At 34.4% G+C, this 21,148-nt stretch overlaps 1 protein-coding gene across 3 annotated transcripts; it reads right to left on the reverse strand.

The window, feature by feature from the left end:
• Positions 1 to 2,856: 2,856 nt before the first annotated feature.
• LOC105322510 (innexin unc-9) lies at positions 2,857 to 12,433 on the reverse strand. 3 transcript variants are annotated; one of them, XM_011421257.4, is made up of 3 exons: positions 11,825 to 12,433; positions 6,486 to 6,662; positions 2,857 to 5,409 (listed from the first exon to the last, which is right to left on the reverse strand). In XM_011421257.4, exons 2-3 carry the CDS (start codon positions 6,593 to 6,595, stop codon positions 4,179 to 4,181), a joined length of 1,341 nt encoding a protein of 446 aa, XP_011419559.2. In that variant the 5' UTR covers positions 6,596 to 6,662; positions 11,825 to 12,433; the 3' UTR covers positions 2,857 to 4,178. The 3 variants fall into 3 exon arrangements, with proteins under 3 accessions (XP_011419559.2, XP_011419560.2, XP_011419561.2); XM_011421258.4 differs by lacking the exon at positions 11,825 to 12,433 and adding an exon at positions 6,837 to 7,250; XM_011421259.4 differs by lacking the exon at positions 6,486 to 6,662 and having other exon boundaries at positions 11,825 to 12,417.
• Between the last annotated feature and the right edge of the window lie 8,715 nt (positions 12,434 to 21,148).

Here is a 21,148-nt window from a genome sequence, read left to right on the forward strand (position 1 = left end):
CACCAATAGACTTCAGTCTACAAAGGTATAGTACGGGTGACCTGAATGATAGCTGTGTATTATTAATCGAGGTACACTGTGTGTCGGGCCATCCTTCTGATGCGTGTAAATTTTACTGGCTTTTTTGTCTTGATGAATGTTTAAGGACAATGGATCATTAAAACTGACCATTTCACACAGACAATTAACCTTTAGGTATATATTGGGTTTTATATGAACAAATACAGGATCTATGGAGTAATACAATGCTCCTGTAACTCTGGCATTCGCTAAATGATTGATTTTTAAGTCTAAATGTTTGATAAGTCATTGAGAGTTTCCGCTTTTTTTCTGATTGACATTTACACTCCATAAAGCGCCCATTCCTTCAATAAAAGATTCAAATTACTTGGTTGAGAAACTGACTGGATACAAACTTAGCAACCAGGATCTTTCATTGGATTATAAAGGTTTATATTTACATTTTCCAGTGCCCTTGCCTGTGATAACACTACGTATCGATTTTGTACTATATAACCCATAACTACAAATGATGCCAAATTGAGGCGCCAGCGGGGTTTGCTTATCTATATTTAAATATTTAATCGTACGATGGCTTAAAATTATATAAATATTAGTAATAAGGAATCATTCTTTGAATATAATGAGGTGGTAATTTCGTTCGGGGCGTGATCAAATCTATCATAATGCCGTTTGGGCTTTATTGGATTTGATCACGCCCCGACCGAAATTATCACCTCATAATACTCAAAGAATGATTCTTAATTATTCCTTATTTAGATGTATAAGATCTGCTGCTTTTACTTTACCTGCGGTGAAGAAAACATCCACATTCCTAATTTAGCGAATTGTATGATGTACTTTGTATGAACATATATTTTCAATCCAATTTCGATAAAACAGAACATGTTGTGAATTGAATCTACTTAATGAAGCTAGCAGCTCATCCTATATCTGTTTATTTGGACGTCTTGTTAATTGCATAAGACTATAGATTTATTTAGTTTCAAAGTTGCAATCTAATAATTATATTTAATAAGGAACATTCATCAAGCTGTTTTTGTTGTCTCGACTGCTACCGTCTAGCTCCTTGTGTCAGGCGATGTTGCATGTCCTATAAATTCCGGATGTTTTATTGACAATCTCAACCTTTACAGACAGTACAGAACTTTAAGTTCTTTATGCAATTGTTTATATTATATTAAAAACCCAAACACTTTAAACTTTAGAACACTTATGTCATCTTCAAATCATGTAATACTTTTGAAAATGTGTATTTTAATTAGAAAAATATTTGATTTGGTAGGCCATCCTACATAACAACTATAACAAATTCATTGTTTACTTTATTCTGTTTCCTTTTTGTAAATCCTGCTTTTGTATATAATTCTTCTGCACCTCATGTAACATTATATGTTATGAGTGAAAATAAATGAACTTGAACAAGTTTTATTGATAATTCAAGTGTTATGTATATTTAATAAAAATCTGATGTGTTTTTTTAATTAATTTTTGTTCTATATGTTTTCTAATTTCATTCATTTGTGTAGGACTTGAATGCCATTAAGACTGTTAAAGACATACCAAGAACATATTCAACTATACGATGCAATTTTATCAGAATGTTTCATTCATAGTTTGAACGAAAAGTCAGTTTCCACAGATTACATCAAGATACTCAGGCATGTCAGGACTACATGTACATTATTTTGATTATATATGATTGATTTAGTCAGTGTGATTTTTTTTGGCAAATTGATCTGTTGGTGACGTAAATGACATAATCAACTTCAAAATGAGTATATTTTGTTTCGTCCGTGTAAAATGACACTGACAGAGGGACAAGATGGTTAACGGAGGATTTTACCAAAACAAAGGCGACCTATTGTATTACTCCTTTATATCAATTGACAGGTATTTGATGTGTCACGACCAATCGCCTTATTAGATCTTTCTTATAATATTTCGTTGAAAACAGTGTGCCACATGCTGACTGAATCATACATATCGATATAAGCTGATTTTATTATTTCAAATATAAAATTATATTAAAGTCTTTTGTTGATTCTATTATATATAAGCAGCTCAAAGGGGTATGATGTGAAGTTTTATATCTTAAAGTGAAAGAACTATTATGGTTATACAGTATGGACTTTTGCCAAATGACTAAGCACTAGCTAATAAAGTAAACACATATCTCCTTTTCAATCAAAGTTTCAGTTTTCATAACAAGAATTTAGAGAAGGGTAGGATGTGAATGATATTAACAGTGCGCATGTCTAACTTTATAACCTCTTTACCAGATCTCTCTCTCTCTCTCTCTCTCTCTCTCTCTCTCTCTCTCTCTCTCTCTTCTACATTGACATTTTAAGAGTTTGATTCTATTTGTCAAAGAATCTAGTGCTGATTACGGAGATGAATTCTTCTCGAAAAATTGTAATAATAGAATTGTATTTTACAAGCTTACTGATACAATATTGTATTAACTTGCAATGTTACCGGGTATGTTTACTGTTACTATTAAGTCGTATGGTAAGGGCAAATACAATAGTTACAGTGTAAATAGAGTTCATGTTTTAAAGAAAGGTTTACAGTATTACAATAGAATTGGTAAACCTAATTATGATGTTAGAGATTTGTTTAAATAAAAGTGTTAAGTAGCACTTAGATTACCTTAGTTCTAACATTCTAGTCTAATATATATTTATTGATCATTTTGTCTTTCTTGGGAGAGCAATGTATACCATAGAATAAATTATGTTCCATTTATGAAAATTGTTGATGTGTTCAAGTCATGCTTCTGTACAATTGATACTGTAAAGCATAACATTTCCAGTAAATAAGAAGACAACAGAATTAGTTTTGTACTTTTATATCCTCTCTTTGTATAAAAATAACACAACCTCATCATCACTTTCATCGTAGTCATCGTCACATTATGTTGGAGTTAAAATAAAAACACAGCCATGTCGCTTGTATTCATTAAAAACAAACACGAAATATTAGAATTATCATAATGAAAATGAATATTTGCGTCAGTAAAAAGCATGTACATTTTGAATGAAACTTATTTACAACAATAAAGCATGAACCAAATGTCTGATCTTAAAGAAACAAATACTAAACCGCAAAGTTTTATTAATCTTGTGTCATGTATTGATGTGAATCATTCGAAGAAAATACATGACATTATTTTCATAGAAAATATAGAAGATAAAACAATTCAAAAAATGTTGAAAGTCTATGTTGGCCAATGTTTTCAATTCAAAGAAAAATGTAACAGGAGCCTGGCCCTCCCAATAATGCATAAGTATTTCATCTTCTTGCCAATTATCTACGAAATCTTAAATTACAAATCAAATCCCAGAAGACAAAACACATTAGGAGCAATTAAATGCCACCTAAACCCCACAAGGGGCGTGCATTAGCGTGACCATTCCCGGGTTAACCAGATTTGTTGTCTAGTTCTAATCTTTTGTAAAGAAGCCCTAACTGGAGGAACAAAGGAATTTTAAATATCACCCAATCTTCCACGTGAATTGATTAAGGTCAGTACTTGACTCCAAGTTAAGACATTTAGGTGGTTTAATTAGAATTGCCCAATCCCACTTACCCTCCACTACTGCTAACTACAACATCAAATTGTGCAAAACATTAACACATCGTGTGAAAGTAATAATGAAACTGTACGCCGAGTGAAGGAGAAAGAGAAAAAGAGAGAGGTGATCTTTTTAAGAGAAAAAAAATCTACATAATCTATATCGCAGTATCACAGATATTTATATTTCAAGGGTGACGGGTGACGTTGAAACTGGAATGAACCGGACAAAACAAACAAAAAGCAAACAAACCTTAACAAGTTAAACGAAAACGCAGGAAAACATAAAGAAAACATAAAAACATAAATTACTGCGGACAGAGAGATCATTTCTGTGTAACACCTTGGTGTTAAGCAGTGATATTCATTAGATTTTCAATATCAGTATTAAAACAAATACGCTGAAAGACGTCGATTCACATCAAGTGCATGCATACTCTCTCAGCGCAAGAAACCATAACCAATATAAGGTGCTGGCTATTTAGAGTCCTTTGGTAATGAATATTTTTGGCAACAAGCATGTTTCAGAATTAACATGTCTTTATTTTTGGACATTTCTAGGTCTTCGTGTATTTAAGACCTATTTTTGGCTATCCTCCATTAAACCATTTGTGTCCACGTCTTTGTTTTCCCTTTGCTCTTTCTCTTTTACATAGTCCTGATAAAGATATTTAATGATTTCGGATGTGATGACGTCATTAGCATTGTTACTGAACACTCGCAAGACATAGCATCCATCGTGACGTAGGTAGTTGTCCACAAACCGACGAACCATCTTCTTTTCTCTCTCGCTTGCCATCCTGCCTGTTTTGTACAGTTTGTTGAGGAGAAGGTACTTGCGGATGTACGACTTACGGTGCTGCGGAAACATGAAAGCGTACGCGCTAACAACTAAACTAAACGCGCTGAGGAAGGCCAGCAAAACGTGCCAAAACCAAAGGAAGATGAAGATTTTCTCATTGAAGAGATTGATAGGCAAAACGCATTGAACTGTCCATCTTTGTAGATTTGTCATTTGGCGAATCTCAAAATCACACAATGTAACGCGAGGAAACCTCGGCGAGTAAGTCCAATCTTCGCCATTGTACAGTGACGTCAGAACTTCGATTCCATAGACACTGTAGTCAGTCCCGAGAAACGCGTTCAGTATGTACAGTTGTGATATAGCGTTTACTAAGTACAGTAACTTTATGAAAAGAACGCACGTGACCAGATAGTTTCCAAAATGACGGCCGCAGAAGCAGCACGCAAACTTGCTGGCGCTTTCTCGTAATTTTACGCACATCCCTGCTCGGTAGTGCTGTACACCACTCAACCATTGGTCAAGGTACTTCACGATGTGATTCAGCTTTTTCTCCCTGTCTTCTGGACTAATGTACTGAGTTTCTTTGGCCAGATTCCCAAGCTTATCCATACTGATCCCACTGGAAGCCGAGAGAACTTTCCACACCATTCGAGGCATTTTGAAGAGTAAAGCAAGGATAAGGAGGATAATTGGGACCCACTGATAATATGTCAGCTCCTTCTGTCGACGATTGTCAACGTTCACCGGAATTTGGTTCTGCATTGGGATGTAGTACGTGTTACTGACCCAGCACACAAAATTAGTATAGTCCACGCGGTTCTCTGTGAAGTCCGCGGGGCACCAGCATTCTATAGGGTCCCCCACGTACTGGTTTGTACTCACTATCACCGTGAATACTATTAATAGTATTACAGTGTAGTAATGGTTGAGTCTGTCAATGAAATCGTCATCATAGATTGTTCGTAGACCAACTTGTGCCTGAACGGTTCCGAGGACATGGTCCATCCTGAAATATACAGATATTTGAAGATATTGTATCAAAAATATTTTCTGCTATTCTACATGTATCAAAAGATACATAAAGTGCATGCATGGTGAAACATAATTCATAAGTAAGAAAAAAACTTTATGGAGAAGATAACAATCGGTTTACATGTTTAAGTTTGTTTTTTTTTTAAATTAAAAAAAAGTTCATGTGAAATTGAATTATTGCTTCTTTTTCTTTATTAGTGTTGTACAAGTCGATTTCAAAATTGTATTATCTCTAACAATTAGCTTAAATTCATTTAGGCATTATGCAAGCATTGTAAATATTTGATCACTAGAAAATCTAATTTATTTTAAAGAAATTGCAAACAAGAAGCCCTTCATTCCCTTCTCGAAAAGCCTTTGTAAGGCTTAACAAAACGACTGTATCTATAATTGAAAAACAGTAAGCATCTGGAAGCAGTTAAAGCAAATTAAATCTGGCACATTAGTTTGTTATCCAATAGTGCACCTAGTTCTGCAAACATTGAATATATCTTCTCTTTGTGTTTGGAAGAAATTGAAGTGCAGGGTGAATATGAAAGCGCGGCGTTCTTATCCCACCAACTGCTTTACACTGAATACTGGGCCAATCAGTTGTCATTATGTTTGGAATTATCATTCTGCTCATCCGTAAGAAATTTCTTGTCTTGCTGAGAAAGCGTCGACAATTCTAAGCTAATTATCTACACTAAACTCTTATATCATATTTTAAAAGCTCTATGACGTCATGGGGCGGTTTTATTGCAGATACACTCTTATAAATTAGTACAGAAACCGCTATCGTACGTATGATGAAAAAATGTCTATATAAAACCAACATGAAGGCGTTATGTAAAATGAAACGATGCTGCTAATTGCTTTAGATACTAATCATTGCCATAGATGAAAGTAAAGAAAAAGTCTAGTCTAGTAATATAAACATCAAATTAGTAATTAAGCAATTGGCTCTGAACCCGTATGTCGACTTCTAAAAAAAAGATAAATAGTGGAGTAACTAAAACTAAAAATCCAAAATATACACAACGAAAACAAATTCTCCACATGTTTCCATACTTTGGTTGATTTGGGTCTTGTGGTGGTGGGTCCGGGGGCGGATCTGGCGGGGGCGGTGGTGGCGGCTTCCGGCCGATAAATTTATCCAGAACTGAGGCCGCGGTCGACATGTTTTACTCGGTTTACCAACGCAAAAACTCACAAGAAGTAGGATACCACAACACAGGCTAGAATCCCCTGGTGGAAAAGCATTCACATGGTTACAGTTAACTTTTGATCCGTCTGGCAGACAGGAAAATACAAATATAACAAATATAATATTTCTTTCCATTCATTTTCATCTCAAGACTGCGTCAATAGTATGTACACTAGAACGAACTTCAAAACTTGGCCACCAAGAACAGTGCCTACCTGAGAACCTTATTGAACCTTTTGAAACTATAATCACTTAGCATTGAACATAATAGTAACATAAGTCACTGAGTAATCCGCTGTAACAACACTTTGGTCGACAAGCACAGTGAATGGTATGAGAGGTTTTGGACGAGTATGTCGATCAAAAGGCTGAACGTTGTGAGTTTATGCCACCAAGTTGAAGACGAGATCCACAATAGTCCCCCAAAACTGACAGAACTTCGAGACTAGTTTGCACTGACATTCGTGAACAAGACAAAAGGCTTGACAAGCGAAGAAGATGAATTTGACAAAATCTACAGCATTCAAGGCGATAAAGATCACTGTTTGATAATATAAATAAAGGTCGCAATAATCAGCGGTAGATAAAGAACAAGCTTCTATGCCACTTTATGCACAGAAGCAACCCTGTTCAGAGAGATCGCTATCTGAAGTGTCCATATTGAGTGAGCGTTTCTCAGCCTGATATTGATTGGGTCTTACTATACAACCAGAGAGAAATATGACAAAATAACCCACTGATATCCCCGTATCTTCACGTCTTATCCATGTGTCATAAGTACAACTGAAATATGTAACATGCCGTCGCAGACAACTAACTAACAACATGTAGCTTATTGATTGTGTACATGGCAAAACAACTCGTTGTCTTCCGCAGATGATCGGAGAGATGGTTCCAGCATGTGATTTATTGCTTCAGTCATATCTATAGACCACCAAAGAAATATGTAAACCACTTCAAAACAACAGGTTTAACAGGTTTAAACGTAAAGGTCATTGTTTGTGTTGATGAGTTAATGGGACAGTTTGCTTATGTTTAGAACTTTTATCGTTTATGAAGAACTATCTGGACGCAAATCTCCAGCATTGTAAGTTCTCCTTGTCTTCATGGTTCTATTTTATAGCACTTTAACGCATTCTTGCATATGGTGCCGAAGACGAAATACACGTTGAAGCGAGCCATAGGTTTTGGGATGGATAAACAAAAAGGTTATATTATTTTGTCATGTTTTACTATGTACTCCTGATTGATTCAATGTACGCTACTTATGTAATTACATCCAAAACCATGAAAAAAATATTATTTTCATTGAACTGAATGTTGGCTTTTCGTTTGTTTTCTTCTTGGTTTTTTTCCGTCTACATTTATGCAAATGAAGCGGCGGATTAGCATCAGAGCATAACAATGAAGCGAATTTTGACTTAATACCGTTTTGTCACGATGAGTTATTTGGTCTGTTAGCGTCTAGAACGTATTAGCTGTATTTCTTTGTGCTTTGGAAATTGCTTTATGATTAAACAATGCCTTTCGACAAATTAAGACAATGGCCAGTAATCGTTTTAACTTTTAAAAACCACGTCTAAGTCCAAAATGTAATACAAGACCGTTTTATAGTTTAGTTATTGCAAAACACAAAACAAGTGATTGATCCCAAAGAAAAAAAAAATTTCTTCTTTTTAGTTTTTGAAAATGTTTCTATAAATAAAGTGGCTCCTTAAGTAAACCATTAAATCTGTTGAGCATATTTAACGTTCAGAGAGGAATGCTGATTGAGTGGCAAAGAAACTTTATTGCAAAAACCCTAAGATCAACAAAGTTTTGTTCAAATAGAAGTGTTATAATAAGAATTTTACGAACTTCATCAATTTGTTTGACTTGAATTGAGTACAAAAATCTCAAACATAACAAATAAAGAGCAAGGTATGAAGATCCAAACAATGCTTAAACATTACAAGACGCGTTTTGGAGTATCTGCAATAATACGACGAGGAATTAAAATTGAGGCATAAAAAAGCTAAACTTAATCTGTATTTAATAACAAATCAAAACATCCGACTCTCAAAGTAACTGTACTGAAGTGGTTTTGTTTATATTATTATATTTATATGCTGTGTTAGTACAAGAGAATCGCGTCAAATGCGGGGCATACGTTTCTGATGATGATCCGAGTGTGATAGAATAATTTTGAAACATTCCAAACAAATTAGGAATATTATTTCTGAAGATTAATCACTGCTGTTGTTCGTTGCTTGGTTGAATTCTTCCGCGCGAATTCTTGTTTCTGTTCTGACTGAATGAGGATGTACAACAGCTGTATGTACAAAAGAAAGCGTTCCATCATATGACTCCCTACACAAAGAATCAACCGATCACGCGTGATTTCGCGGACAGACGTCCCCACAATTTTGAGACAGAGTCTTTGATTCGCATTTCTTTGCATCCTACACGTCACCTTTTCCAAACTAAGTATGCAGTATTCAGCAGTCATAGGATGTAGGACCGTCTTTAAACGCTTTGATTGGGTACATAAATATAGCACATTCTGCTGTAGCAGCCATGTAGTACTACCAAGATAACAGATGAATTCTTAACTGAAAGTTATGGAATAAAAATTTTGCCTACCAATTTAAATCATTTAATGAAAGGTGTTAACAAAGGTTGTTTTTTTTTAACAAAAATGTATTGAATTCAGCCTCTCGTTGACAAACCTTCGATGATATCTATGGTGTTGTTGTCTTTATCAATCATAAAATTTCACAATTGTTTCTTTATGTACTATTGTTTTTCTCTAATATTAATGTTCTTCTTTCAATATTAAAAATAGCATTTGATTTTAACTGGTTAAAAAAAGAGATTCACAAACGAAAAAAATAACCAACCAAGTTGGAATATGCAGGTGAGATTTTTTTTTGGTATAGTCATGAAATTATTTTATATGTAGGGTATCAGAGTTTCCTATTGAGTCCTTGAATGCTGGCGGATAGCCTTTTATCTGTTTGCATGGATACGAGTTTGAAACACGACCAACATCGATAAAGTTTATCTGATGTAAGAGGCGATATATCTCAAAACTTTGATGTTGACACCTGAAATTTTTGTTATTAATGTGTAAACAATCACCGACAGAAAACGTTGATTAATAGACAGAAAGCAATGGGTGTCTATTGTATATATAAAGCACAGGGACAAATAAATCAAAGGCTCTGAATGATAAACGATATTTAGCAAGTATTGGAACAGAGGCACACAAAACGGAAATCTATACCATCTTTTTGTCAGAATATTTAAATGTCCTGATAATTTTCAATGGCCAGAAAACATAATTTGTGATGATATCTTTGCATATGAAGGCTCTATCGACAGCGGTTTGAATCAAGGGGGTGGCAGGTCAAGACTTGTTTAGCTAACTCTAAGGCAATGTTTACAATACAATACATAGATGGGGGCTTCTTCTAATTACAATAAAGCACACTGTTAGTACTCTATGTAAGAGTTCTTCCACGGTGAGAAGGAAAGGATTAATTATTACTGCAGCAGATAATGCTGAGTTCATCTTGGGTGTTGACTATATATCAATTAAACGTATAGGTCTGTATTCTTGTATAAAGTTCATAGAGGTCCAGGTTCTGATCTTTCTAACGCACATTGATTTTTTTGGTTACATGTACCTTAATCCACTGTAAACAATACTTTCACAACTTCCAATTTGTTTTGTGGGTGTAATTTACTGTATAGAAAGAATATTTAACAAATTGAGACTCCTTTCTTGTAAAAGCTACCGTTGTGTGAAACATACAGAGAATATACTATTACTGAACTAAAGGAAGATCGACTTTCATTATTCTCTTAGTTTAAGATGAGCGTTTCTGGTTTCTTTTTTGTTAAAAGAATTTCAAGTTTTAAACCTGCGATGTAAACGTTTAAAATCAAGGTTAATATCAATGATAAACTTGTTTCAAAGAAGGAAGAGTCTTAATTTAGATTGTGCAGAGGTGTCCAATGATGAAGACGCCTGTGGGTCTACCGCCACCTCTATTTATACATACTACAGGTATATAACATGTAATTTATTCATTCTGACAAACTCATCTCTTTGAAATGTACTATCTTAAAAACATATATATGCTTTATATATAATAATCAAAATTATTATACATGTAAGATGTGAAGATTGAAGCCTTTTGATAAATAAATGAAACTTTGATAGTACTATATTTCAGTATCAATCATACACTCTCAAAAAATTAAATGTTTTTTTTTTTAGTGCCCAGATTTTACAACTTGAACGAATCTATATACTAGTAAAATGATGTGTGTGTAAATCACGAAGTTAAACACTAGTGTCCTGTTTTCCAGGTTTCTGTTTATTCGGCTTCGTGTTGGTCATTACTAAAAACATAACGAAGAACTATAGTAAGCAAGTTAAAGCGGACCATTTTCTGCATATTTTCTTCTCGAAGTCTCATTTGCATAAAAGCATTAAACGGCTATATTTACGACAATGTCTTGGCTTTTGATTATCAGTAAATGATTCCGTGGGTGAGATTTTGGAAAGCATACTGTCCTGGCGCGGAAAATGCACACCATCTCAAAAATCGATTTAGTGTCTAGCTTCTCACTCAGGTCTGTACGGTTCATCAATTTACAAAAAAACCTTCTCAACTTCTTAATGATGTTTCAACGATGATAATTAAGTTTTTATTGCTCAACAAAAGTTTTTATGTGGTACTTGCATTACTTCCTTTCAAAACATCAAAACATATTACAGTTAATGAGAAGACCTATTACAGTTGTAATCTAATTATTTTACTGTATTTCTTCTTAAACAAAAAGCCCATCTAATTGTGTTTCAGAAAAAAATGGTTAAGTGTTTTGCTCTCAAAATGAAATTGAACAGGCCAAAAATACATAAACATAAACAACACTGAAGAGTAAACGAATGTCTGTGAGGTATTTTGGTCAGAATCCACGTCAATTTACAGATCTCAGAATACTAAAAGCCATGTGTGACCACAAACTAAAGAGCATACAAACGAACAAACACACATTTAAACAGTGAAAAACAAATAAGCACCATGCATGCATTTTACAGTCAGCTTCAAACCCACACAAACTTGAGTTTTATACTGAATTATAATGAAGCTGTTATGTGCCATGCCACTGTAAACACATTAATTGCAAGAAAATGGTCAGTGATACCTACCAGTCAAAGACTGTCATGGAACTGCCCGTTTCTACACAGAGCCCGTTTCCCATGGTGGCTGAAACGTCTCCTCACAAGTTCAAAGAAAAGTATCAACAACTCAAGAGTATAAACTCATATATAAAAATCTTCACGAGTAAAATTCCTTATTCAAACGTTGCCAGAGTATAGAGCTATCCAGACTTGAATTTGTTGAAGTATTTCAGGAGAGATATAATATAACTTTGAGGCACTGTCAGTTCAGGGGACATGTTGGAGATTCTCAGAGTAAAATCCTGAAGTCGGAAGATCACGGAGCTTCTCCCCCACAGTCACAACTAACTTCGGTGAGTTCGAATAAAAAACACACGGCTCTCGTGTATCGCCGAAGCCGCTAATACGGCAGGATTTTTCAGAGTCTATGAATGTAGATTTTTAAATTCTATTACATATGAATATGACAAATTTGGAATACACTGCTCTGCGCGGACTTAATACGCTGGCAAATCGCCACCGAGGGGTGCACGATTGTTCCTTCTTTGTTAATTTAAATTCTAAACACAATACGTATTTTCTTTACCGACTGCTTGCTGTTCAGAATGATCAGTTTTGCAAACATAAGAAAGAAAATCATCGAACTGAATAGATATACATTTAGATTTAATTGCTCGAAGTCTTTGAATCCGATTGAATTACATAGACCTATATTATTGGGTCCATTTAACCGTAACCTAAATCCTTACGATTAAATCCAGATATTATTCAATATTTCAACAGAAATGTTAAAAACATTATGCTGAATTAAAGATATTTGGATTTATACAAGTACATGATTGGCGATTTGATCTTCTTGATTTACTCTGGCGGTCAAATCACCGGTCTCCTTCGTTTATTAGTCATGCCAAGCTTCTTGTGGTGAAATGCGTGGCACCCACTAGAATTAATTCCAAAAGTCATTCAAATATGTTTTTCTGATAATTAATCATCGTTTTAAATCCTTCAGAACAAGTATCCGCGTATTCCATTGTATTTGAAATTACAGCTTTCTGCAAACATGAATTGTCTAGGAGATATAACCCATTAATCCAAGCTTCTTGTGAAGTCCACATAAAATGTAAACAAATGTGAAGCACATTCATAAAGAAAAAGTAACGGCATATAGTCAGACATGTGTCAAATTATTGTCTGCACGCGCTTTGCACGAGAGCCAGATGGCAGAACCTGACATAGATGTTTCAGCCAGATTCATAATCCCTCTGTGTTATCACTTTACCCCTAGTATAACACGTGTAGACTATAAACCCGCACGGTAGCGCTACTTAAAGAGATCAAAATATTTTCTTAATTATCAGTATATGTAAACTAAAATTAATTCAGATGTGCATTATTTCATGATATAATTTCGTGGAATTTGCGACGGTACGAAAGCCAGAATGGATGATTCTTGCTAAGGAACATTTTTTTTCAGACCGATAAAAAAGATTGGGCTCGCTGTTCGAGTCATTACTTATTGAAGAGGGAACTCGTAATGTTTGAGAGATAAACGAAAATTTGATATTGAACGAAACCTTCCCCGAGGATTGAAGGGTGTTAAATAAGGAGAAGAGACAGAAGCGGCACATAAACTCACCATGTACACCGTGTGTCTAATCTCTTACAGCAGAGAGAGAGAGAGAGAGAGAGAGAGAGAGAGAGAGAGAGAGAGAGAGAGAGAGAGAGAAGGGGTGGGGAAGGACAGAGAGAGCTTTAACATTCCAATAATTATAAAGTGTGATAAAATATATCCTTAAATCGGAAACTAAAATCAATGTTTTTCAATCTAAAAGAATGCCTGATATCTTTGCGGATCAAACGATGCATATGGACTCAGAACTTATCCTCAATACAAATGTACAGACTGCAGGCATGCATAGCATCACTTTTGGCGGAATAAACAATCTTTAAAAAAGTTACGTAAAGAAAATTTATTTAAAAATCACCCAAAATATTTTGGGAGCATGTATAATTTTTAAGGGTAATGGGTAATGAATTTACATTAAAATTTAGGTAACTCGCACTACGCCCCCCCCCCCCCCCCCACACACACACACACACATACCACGGATTAGGATATTAAAAGATTGGTGTAAAAAGGTGTTTTTTTTCATCTAAAGATTTTAGATGAGTAACCCCCCTTTCGAAATAATAAAATGCTAATTTTAAAAAAATGTCGGCCGCAAACTGTATTTGTTTTTGTTAGTATATATGATTATAAAGACTTTTTCAGACTTGTGTTGTCTCTTGCAATCGTTAGACTGTTTTGGTCTGTGTTGCCGTCACTGTGACTGTATTGACTTAATTGTTTTAAGTTGGTGTCTGCAAGTGTACAGTCCTTTGTACAAACTTTATCACAAGTTTGTGTTGTCACACACAAATGTAGAATCTGTTTCGGATTGTATTGTTGTGTGCAAACAAACTGTATCTTTTTTTGTTGTTATTCACAGTCGTGCAGACTGTATTTGTTTTGTTATGAACAAATGTACAATCTGGAAACTTTTTTTTATTCAGTCAACCAGTGTTTTACAACCAAAATAGGATCATATTTGAATTCGTAAGAGTTTCAATACTAAGTATCTATTTGTGATAATGAACATGTATATAGCTATTTAGATTGTATCGGTTGTGTTGTCATCTACAGTTTTGATTTGCAGACTTAATCGGTTTGTTTTGCGTACAAATATACAGACTCTAGCCTACATATCGATTTTGTTTTGAGATATAATGTATGTACAAATGTACAAAGTGTACAGTTGTTCTGTATAAATCTATAGACTGTACATATCGATTTGTTTTGTTGTGAACAAATGTACAGACTTTATTGGTTTCTTTGAGATGTAGAAATAAACAGACTTTGTCGGTTTGTTTTGTTCAGCACAAACTGTTATATGTTTGTATTTTTGTTTGCAAATGTACAATCATTATCGGTAAGTGTTGGTTTTTTTTTTACGAAGGTACTGACTGCATTGGTTTCTTTTGCAATTTGTCTGGAAGGAGGTTCTAATTTGATTCTCAAAGATTACCACGCTATGGTTGATATCCTCATTCCATGTTAAAAAGGAGGCAGGTGGCCTTTTCCAATTAATGCTAATCACTTCTGGATAACAAAATACTAATTAATGAAATTTTGTTCTGTGTACTTTTGTACAGAAAAACAGCTTTTCTTTGAAATGGTACTATAGCAAAAATATTTACATGTCATGAAATAATCAGGAGTACCTTTTGACTATAATTGTAATCGTAATTGAAATCGTATATAATTGTAATCGGGGGATTGCTACAATGTACTTATAACTCGCTGAGATCAATGCTTGTGCACTAACTATACTAATTTCCATAAAAAATATCTTTTATACATTGCGAATGTAAATTTGAGTTGAGCACAACGAAAATTATTACAATATGTATAATGAAACACATATATAATTGTTCCAAGTTAAGTGTTTCTTTTATTTCGGCCTCCTCGTATTTGTATATTTTAAAATAATTGCTGCATCTTACTTTAAACTTCATTTCCTTGTCATTGGGGGTTTTACGATTCAATGATGAATGCTGAAAATATATGATCGTTGTCTTTATTGAATGGCTGGATAGCTGTAACACGGTCGACTTGAACGAAATGAAAGATAACTCTATGTATAATATCAAGAGTGAGCAGTTTAAAAAATTGCAACAATATGATTTTTGATTTTGTATCCGTGTAAGTTCTGAATTTTTATGGTTATCCATACGGTAACTTACAAATAGCTTTCCTTTAATTTCTTTTGATATTCCCCCTCAATATACGCATATTTCATAATGTTAAGTAAAACCCATTTACATACCAAAGGTTCAGGGTTTAACATTGCAACTTAGGACACGAATGAACATTAGACATACGGCATTAGATTCAAACACAATCCCAAAATCTATTCCAAATTCTGAAATAGTGCATTTTTCAATTTTGAGTTAATTTTCCAACCGGTGTTGTATAGCAGTTTTTCCGCCATAGTAGCTTCTCCCCCCGGAAAACCTACTATATAGTAGCCTTTCCCCCTGGGGGGAAAAGCTACTATATAGTAGCTTTTCCCCCATAGTAGGGTTTCTCCCTCACGTTTTTGGTTCAGATTTTATAAAAAATATTGATGGAAATCCAGCAAGGATTAAAATTAATGTTTTTACACTCCCAGGTTGCATACATGTACAACTGAATTCATCTATAAAGGCTAAGTTTCGTTTTGCCAATTTATAATTTTTATAGACTATGCTGAAAATTGAACACGTGTGTAATGGAATTACACATAAAACTAAATTTAGGTAATTAATTGAAAAAAATACTTGGTTTTACAAGTTATACACTTATATGCATAATTCTGTGTTCTGAATTTGTACTAAGCAAGAATGTTTAAAGAATTTTTTGATAAATCTATCAGACTGTCTGTCTGTTTTTGAAAATTTCATCCAGGCTAAACCTCTGTTTTAAAGAGATTTTGTTTCCAAAGTTTCAGAGCCCGGTTTTTAAAATCCTATTATAATGATTATAGTGCATATTCTTAAGGGTCCAATGTCTCATAAACTAGAGATGACCATATCACCATATTTTCATAGTGGCAGTGGTTTACCACTTGTAGATGACTCTGAAAATTTCAGCCCTCAGGGTAGGGGCCATTGATGTTTCAGGGCCCGATGTTTAAAACCCCGTTATAATGATTGAAAAGTGTTCTATAAGTGGGGATCCGATTCTCATATTCTAGAGATGACCACTTAACCATATTTTCACAGTGATAGTGTTATACCACTAGTAGATGACACTGAAAATTTTAGCCCCCATGCAGGGTAGGGGCCTTTGTTGTTTTCGAGCCCGATGTTTGAAATCCAATTATAAAGAAAATGTATTTTTTAGGGCCCCATATTTCAAAAACTAAAGATGACCACATGAACATATTTTTACGGTCATTTAAAAGTAAAAACATCATTTAAAAATACACAATCGCTCATATATTTCCTTATCAAAATGATTGAAAATTACGATTCTGCTTTTCTTTTTTAAGAACTATATATAATATGATTTAAATTTGGCCCCCATAATTCGCAATTTTTTCAAGTGTTTCGGGTACAGTAAAATGTTATGTTATTTTTTAGAAGAGTTGATTTAAAATATATTTTTTACCTATTCATTTGGTTTATTTGCACTCACTTGCAGTATATGACGTCAGAAGTAACGCTATTACTACAATTCAATCAAAATCGGTCAAAAATTGACATTTTTCTTATCCGTTTACGAATGGGAAATATAGAGCGCATGCTTGAACAAAGATATTTTTTGTTACTTATTAGTCTTGGCTATAAATATCTCTGATTAAAACAAGCTGTTTTATGCTAAAATTGCAAAAATGGCGGGAAAAGGTTGTCTTTACGATGTCATATTTCTTAAATGTGAGCACTTGAATCAAAATGAACATTATGTATAAACATCACATATATATCTGTACAAAGAAAAAAAAAGAATTGAAGTAAAACGACGATGTTCATTTTAGGGGGCCACCATCTAAGGCGCCCATATCATATATAGTCCAAAGTTTACGAACAAATTTTTTTAAAAAGGTACGCAGGTAAATTCATTATTCTTTAAAACATTTAATCAATTCATAAGATGACTAATGAAATAATAAATAACTAGATAAATAAATCAATAAACTTTTATTCATAAAAGGGGCAACCGAAAATCAAAAATAAATAACCAACCTAAGCGCATACATGTATACGACTTTTGTAACTTGTTAGTTGATTAGAAGACCAAGCTTATATTTAAAAAAAAAAATAAGTCAGCTCATCACAATAGATGTGGTGGTTTGTTGGGGGTTGGTTTTTTTTTAATTACCCTTGTTTCATTGTTCGAAGAAATAATATGGTACACAAGTAAATCTTTATTGCAATAATATGAAACAAATAGTAATATACGATTTTTAGGTAAGTGAATCGATTTATATGGCATCGTTTTCAAAATTGTATATTTATAAATCACGTTGCAAACTTAAAAGTGGAAAATTAGCAAATACTGAGTGTAAATATATACATAAGGTTAGTTCAGGCTCCATTTCACATTTTCCAAAGTAACCAGCAAAGATACCGACATTGTTCTGGTTGTGAAGACATTTTTTTTTTGAAACAAAATGTTTACATCATAAAATCTCACGTTTCGTAAAAAATGTGCTAAAAAATATGAATATGTGTAATTTTAAAACAAAATTGTAAACACTAACTTTCACATGCTTTTAATATATAATCAATTAAAATACCCCTTACCCATGATTTAGAACCCCATCAATCTAAATAAAACTAAAACATTTCAGTTCTCATCATATCATCGACCCTGTTTGATATTTAGAAGAAGAAATATAATTGTTTTTAAAATCGTCAATTCGAACGGTATTAATTTAAAATTGATAGCCTTTTGGACGAAGGGAGTAATACATTTCCACTTTTTATTCCCTTCCTCTACAAAATTAAGTCAAGATTGTACAGTTAGTTCCCTCGGAGAAGCTTATACAGAGATGGTAATACATTGGAAAATTAAAGTTCCAAACCAGCGTATTTTTACTCAAATGTGTTCTCACGTGTTCTTAACGTCGAAGTCGAAACTGTAGATAAGCATCGATTAGATGAAAAAGATTCGAGGTATTCCGAAATCCGTGTAAATGGTGTTTCAAAAAGGTGTAAAAACAAGTGAAATAAACGACGATGACACATGAATGTTATGGAGGCGCGTGCCTTAGTTCATATTTGGGGTTAAAAAACCATGAAATACTATTTTATTCTATGTATTGATAAATGCCATAATTATCCTTTTCTATGAGAAATTGATATCATATAAATTATTGCAAATTATATATTGCCACGAATGGTCCACCATATACATGGCCGGAATGTAAAAGAAGGGGGAAAATCCACTATATAGTAGGTTTTCCGTGGGGGTAATCTGGCTATAAAAAGGGGGAAAGCCCACTATATAGTCAGCTTTCCCTGGGGGAAAAACTGCTATATAGCCATTTTTCCGGGGGGAAGAACTGCTATATAGCCATTTTTCCGGGGGGAAAGATGGCTAGGGGGAAAAGGCACTATATAACACCGGTACGCTTGTTTTCGTCTTATCAATATTTTCATTCAACCCAAAAGAAGTGAGCTGTTTCATTTGATGATTAAATCAATGTTTTACGAATATACCTCCTAATTAAATTTAAATTTTCTCCTTTTTTTTGTCGTACATTTCGAGGCGGGCAGATATAAATTGAAGTATCCTTCACGAGATTTGTATTCCATAGACTTATCATTCTCCAATAAACAGATGAATTTGAATATGGACTGGATATTGCCTTAAGGAGGCTGGAGGGTGTAAACAGATAGCCATGCTATGACCTTGAATTGCTAGTATTACATAATGGTCACTATGATATTTATGTGTACCTAGATGTTGCGCACTGAATGGTGTTAATGATAATTGACAGAATGAACTCTGTGACTCTTGTAGCAATGCGTAGTATTCCTAAATGATGTTATGAAACCAGGTGCATAATACGGGCAGAATAATATCCAAATTGAGAGTTTAACAACATGTGACCTATTTGGCGATTCTGTGTCTGCAACGAATGCTCTAGCATTCTATATTGAGTCATGTATTGTGTATTCTATATATTAACCTTTGTAACCTTTTATGCCGTGTATGAATGAACGTATTGTGAGTAAGTGATGCCTCATACTAGGTGGGGGGGGGGCTCCGAGACCCAGGACTCGGAGACCCACATCCTGCATCCAGACTCTTTGATTGGCAGTTTTGACGGTTTTGTTACTTTATTTAGGAATAAAATATTAATCTTAATTTTGAACACTAAATGTTCACTCATGATCGTCGTATATGGGCCGAACTAGTCAAAACTGTCCATCATAAGTAAAACCTTATATATACCCATATGAAATGAGATTGTGCAGACTCCTGATTTGGGCTGCTATTAGCTGATGTTATTGTAACTATACGATCACGCTTAATAAAACCGTTTGAGAAAGAAATACTGGACTTGTCATCCATAAGCTTGAGCTGACCCTCAATAGGATCCTGTAAGACAGAAGGCTTACATGAACTTTCTTGGTGCCAGTGACCAGGACTTAGCGAAGTTCAAAACAGAATAAGGTAAGAACCATTTCTATATGTCTCTTAAAGCTATCTCGAAGTAAACAACTTTGTCTATGCAACCAATATGGCGACAGGTGATGGGTTTGACAAAAAAGAATTTAAAAATCAAATGGAGCAATTAGAAAAACAATTCGCGGGGTGTTGTCAGAACAATGAAAATAAAGGGCAAGAAACAGGTCAAAAGTCCCCAGAAAAAGAGCAGATTAAACAAAATACTTTTGAAACATATCATGATGCTAGGCCGTATGAAACTCGTGAAACTCGACACCGAGTCTCAGATCAGGATGATGAAAAAGATTTTTTTATTGGGCAAGTTAAAGCTATAACAGCCGCACTCTCAGTGCCCCTATCTTCTGTGATAACTCCTTTTGAGGGAGATGCTCAAAAATTTAAACAGTGGATAAAGGAAGTTGAAAAGTACAGTGTTATGTCTGGGAAACAAGGTCATGAGATCCCCATGCTTGCATACATAACGAGTAAGGGTTCAGTTGGGGATTATATTAAAAGGTATTTAGATGAAACAGATGCGTCTGAAGAAATCCCATCTTGGAACGATCTTAAGGAATCCCTTAAAAATAGATTTGCAGAAATAACAGATCCCCAACACGCGTTAGCAGTAATGCGTAAGACTCGACAACATTCAAATGAAAGTGTTCAGTTGTTCGCCGAGAGACTATTGCAAATCGCGGAAGACGCCTACAGTAATGACAGGCTAAAAGACCCTTTGATACAACAACAGTTAGTAGATATCTTTTGTGACGGGTTGACATTCGACTACCTCAGAATGAAAATTTTGCGAGAAAACCCTAAAGATTTAGAATCCGCAATTCAAATAGCAATGCGAGAACAAAATCTGAGACAAAGGCTAGCGATAAGAGGGTCAAATATGACAGAAATTGTACAAAGTAATGACAACAGACGAACTCCTTCAAATTTTGATACTACTCTTCCCTTATTAAAGGATAGAGCAGATAATCTTACCTCAGTAGAAACAAGGCATGTAGAACCAATGGAAATTGACCATGCGCGTAATAGTAGGTGTTTTAAATGTAAACAGACGGGTCATAGGGCTCGATTTTGTACTCAAGTCAGGTCCCGTCCTCAAATAAATAAACGACCCAATCAAAACAAACCCGTCCATA

The sequence above is a fragment of the Magallana gigas genome, chromosome 2, assembly GCF_963853765.1.
Source record: "Magallana gigas chromosome 2, xbMagGiga1.1, whole genome shotgun sequence".
In the NCBI taxonomy this organism is placed as follows: domain Eukaryota; kingdom Metazoa; phylum Mollusca; class Bivalvia; order Ostreida; family Ostreidae; genus Magallana; species Magallana gigas.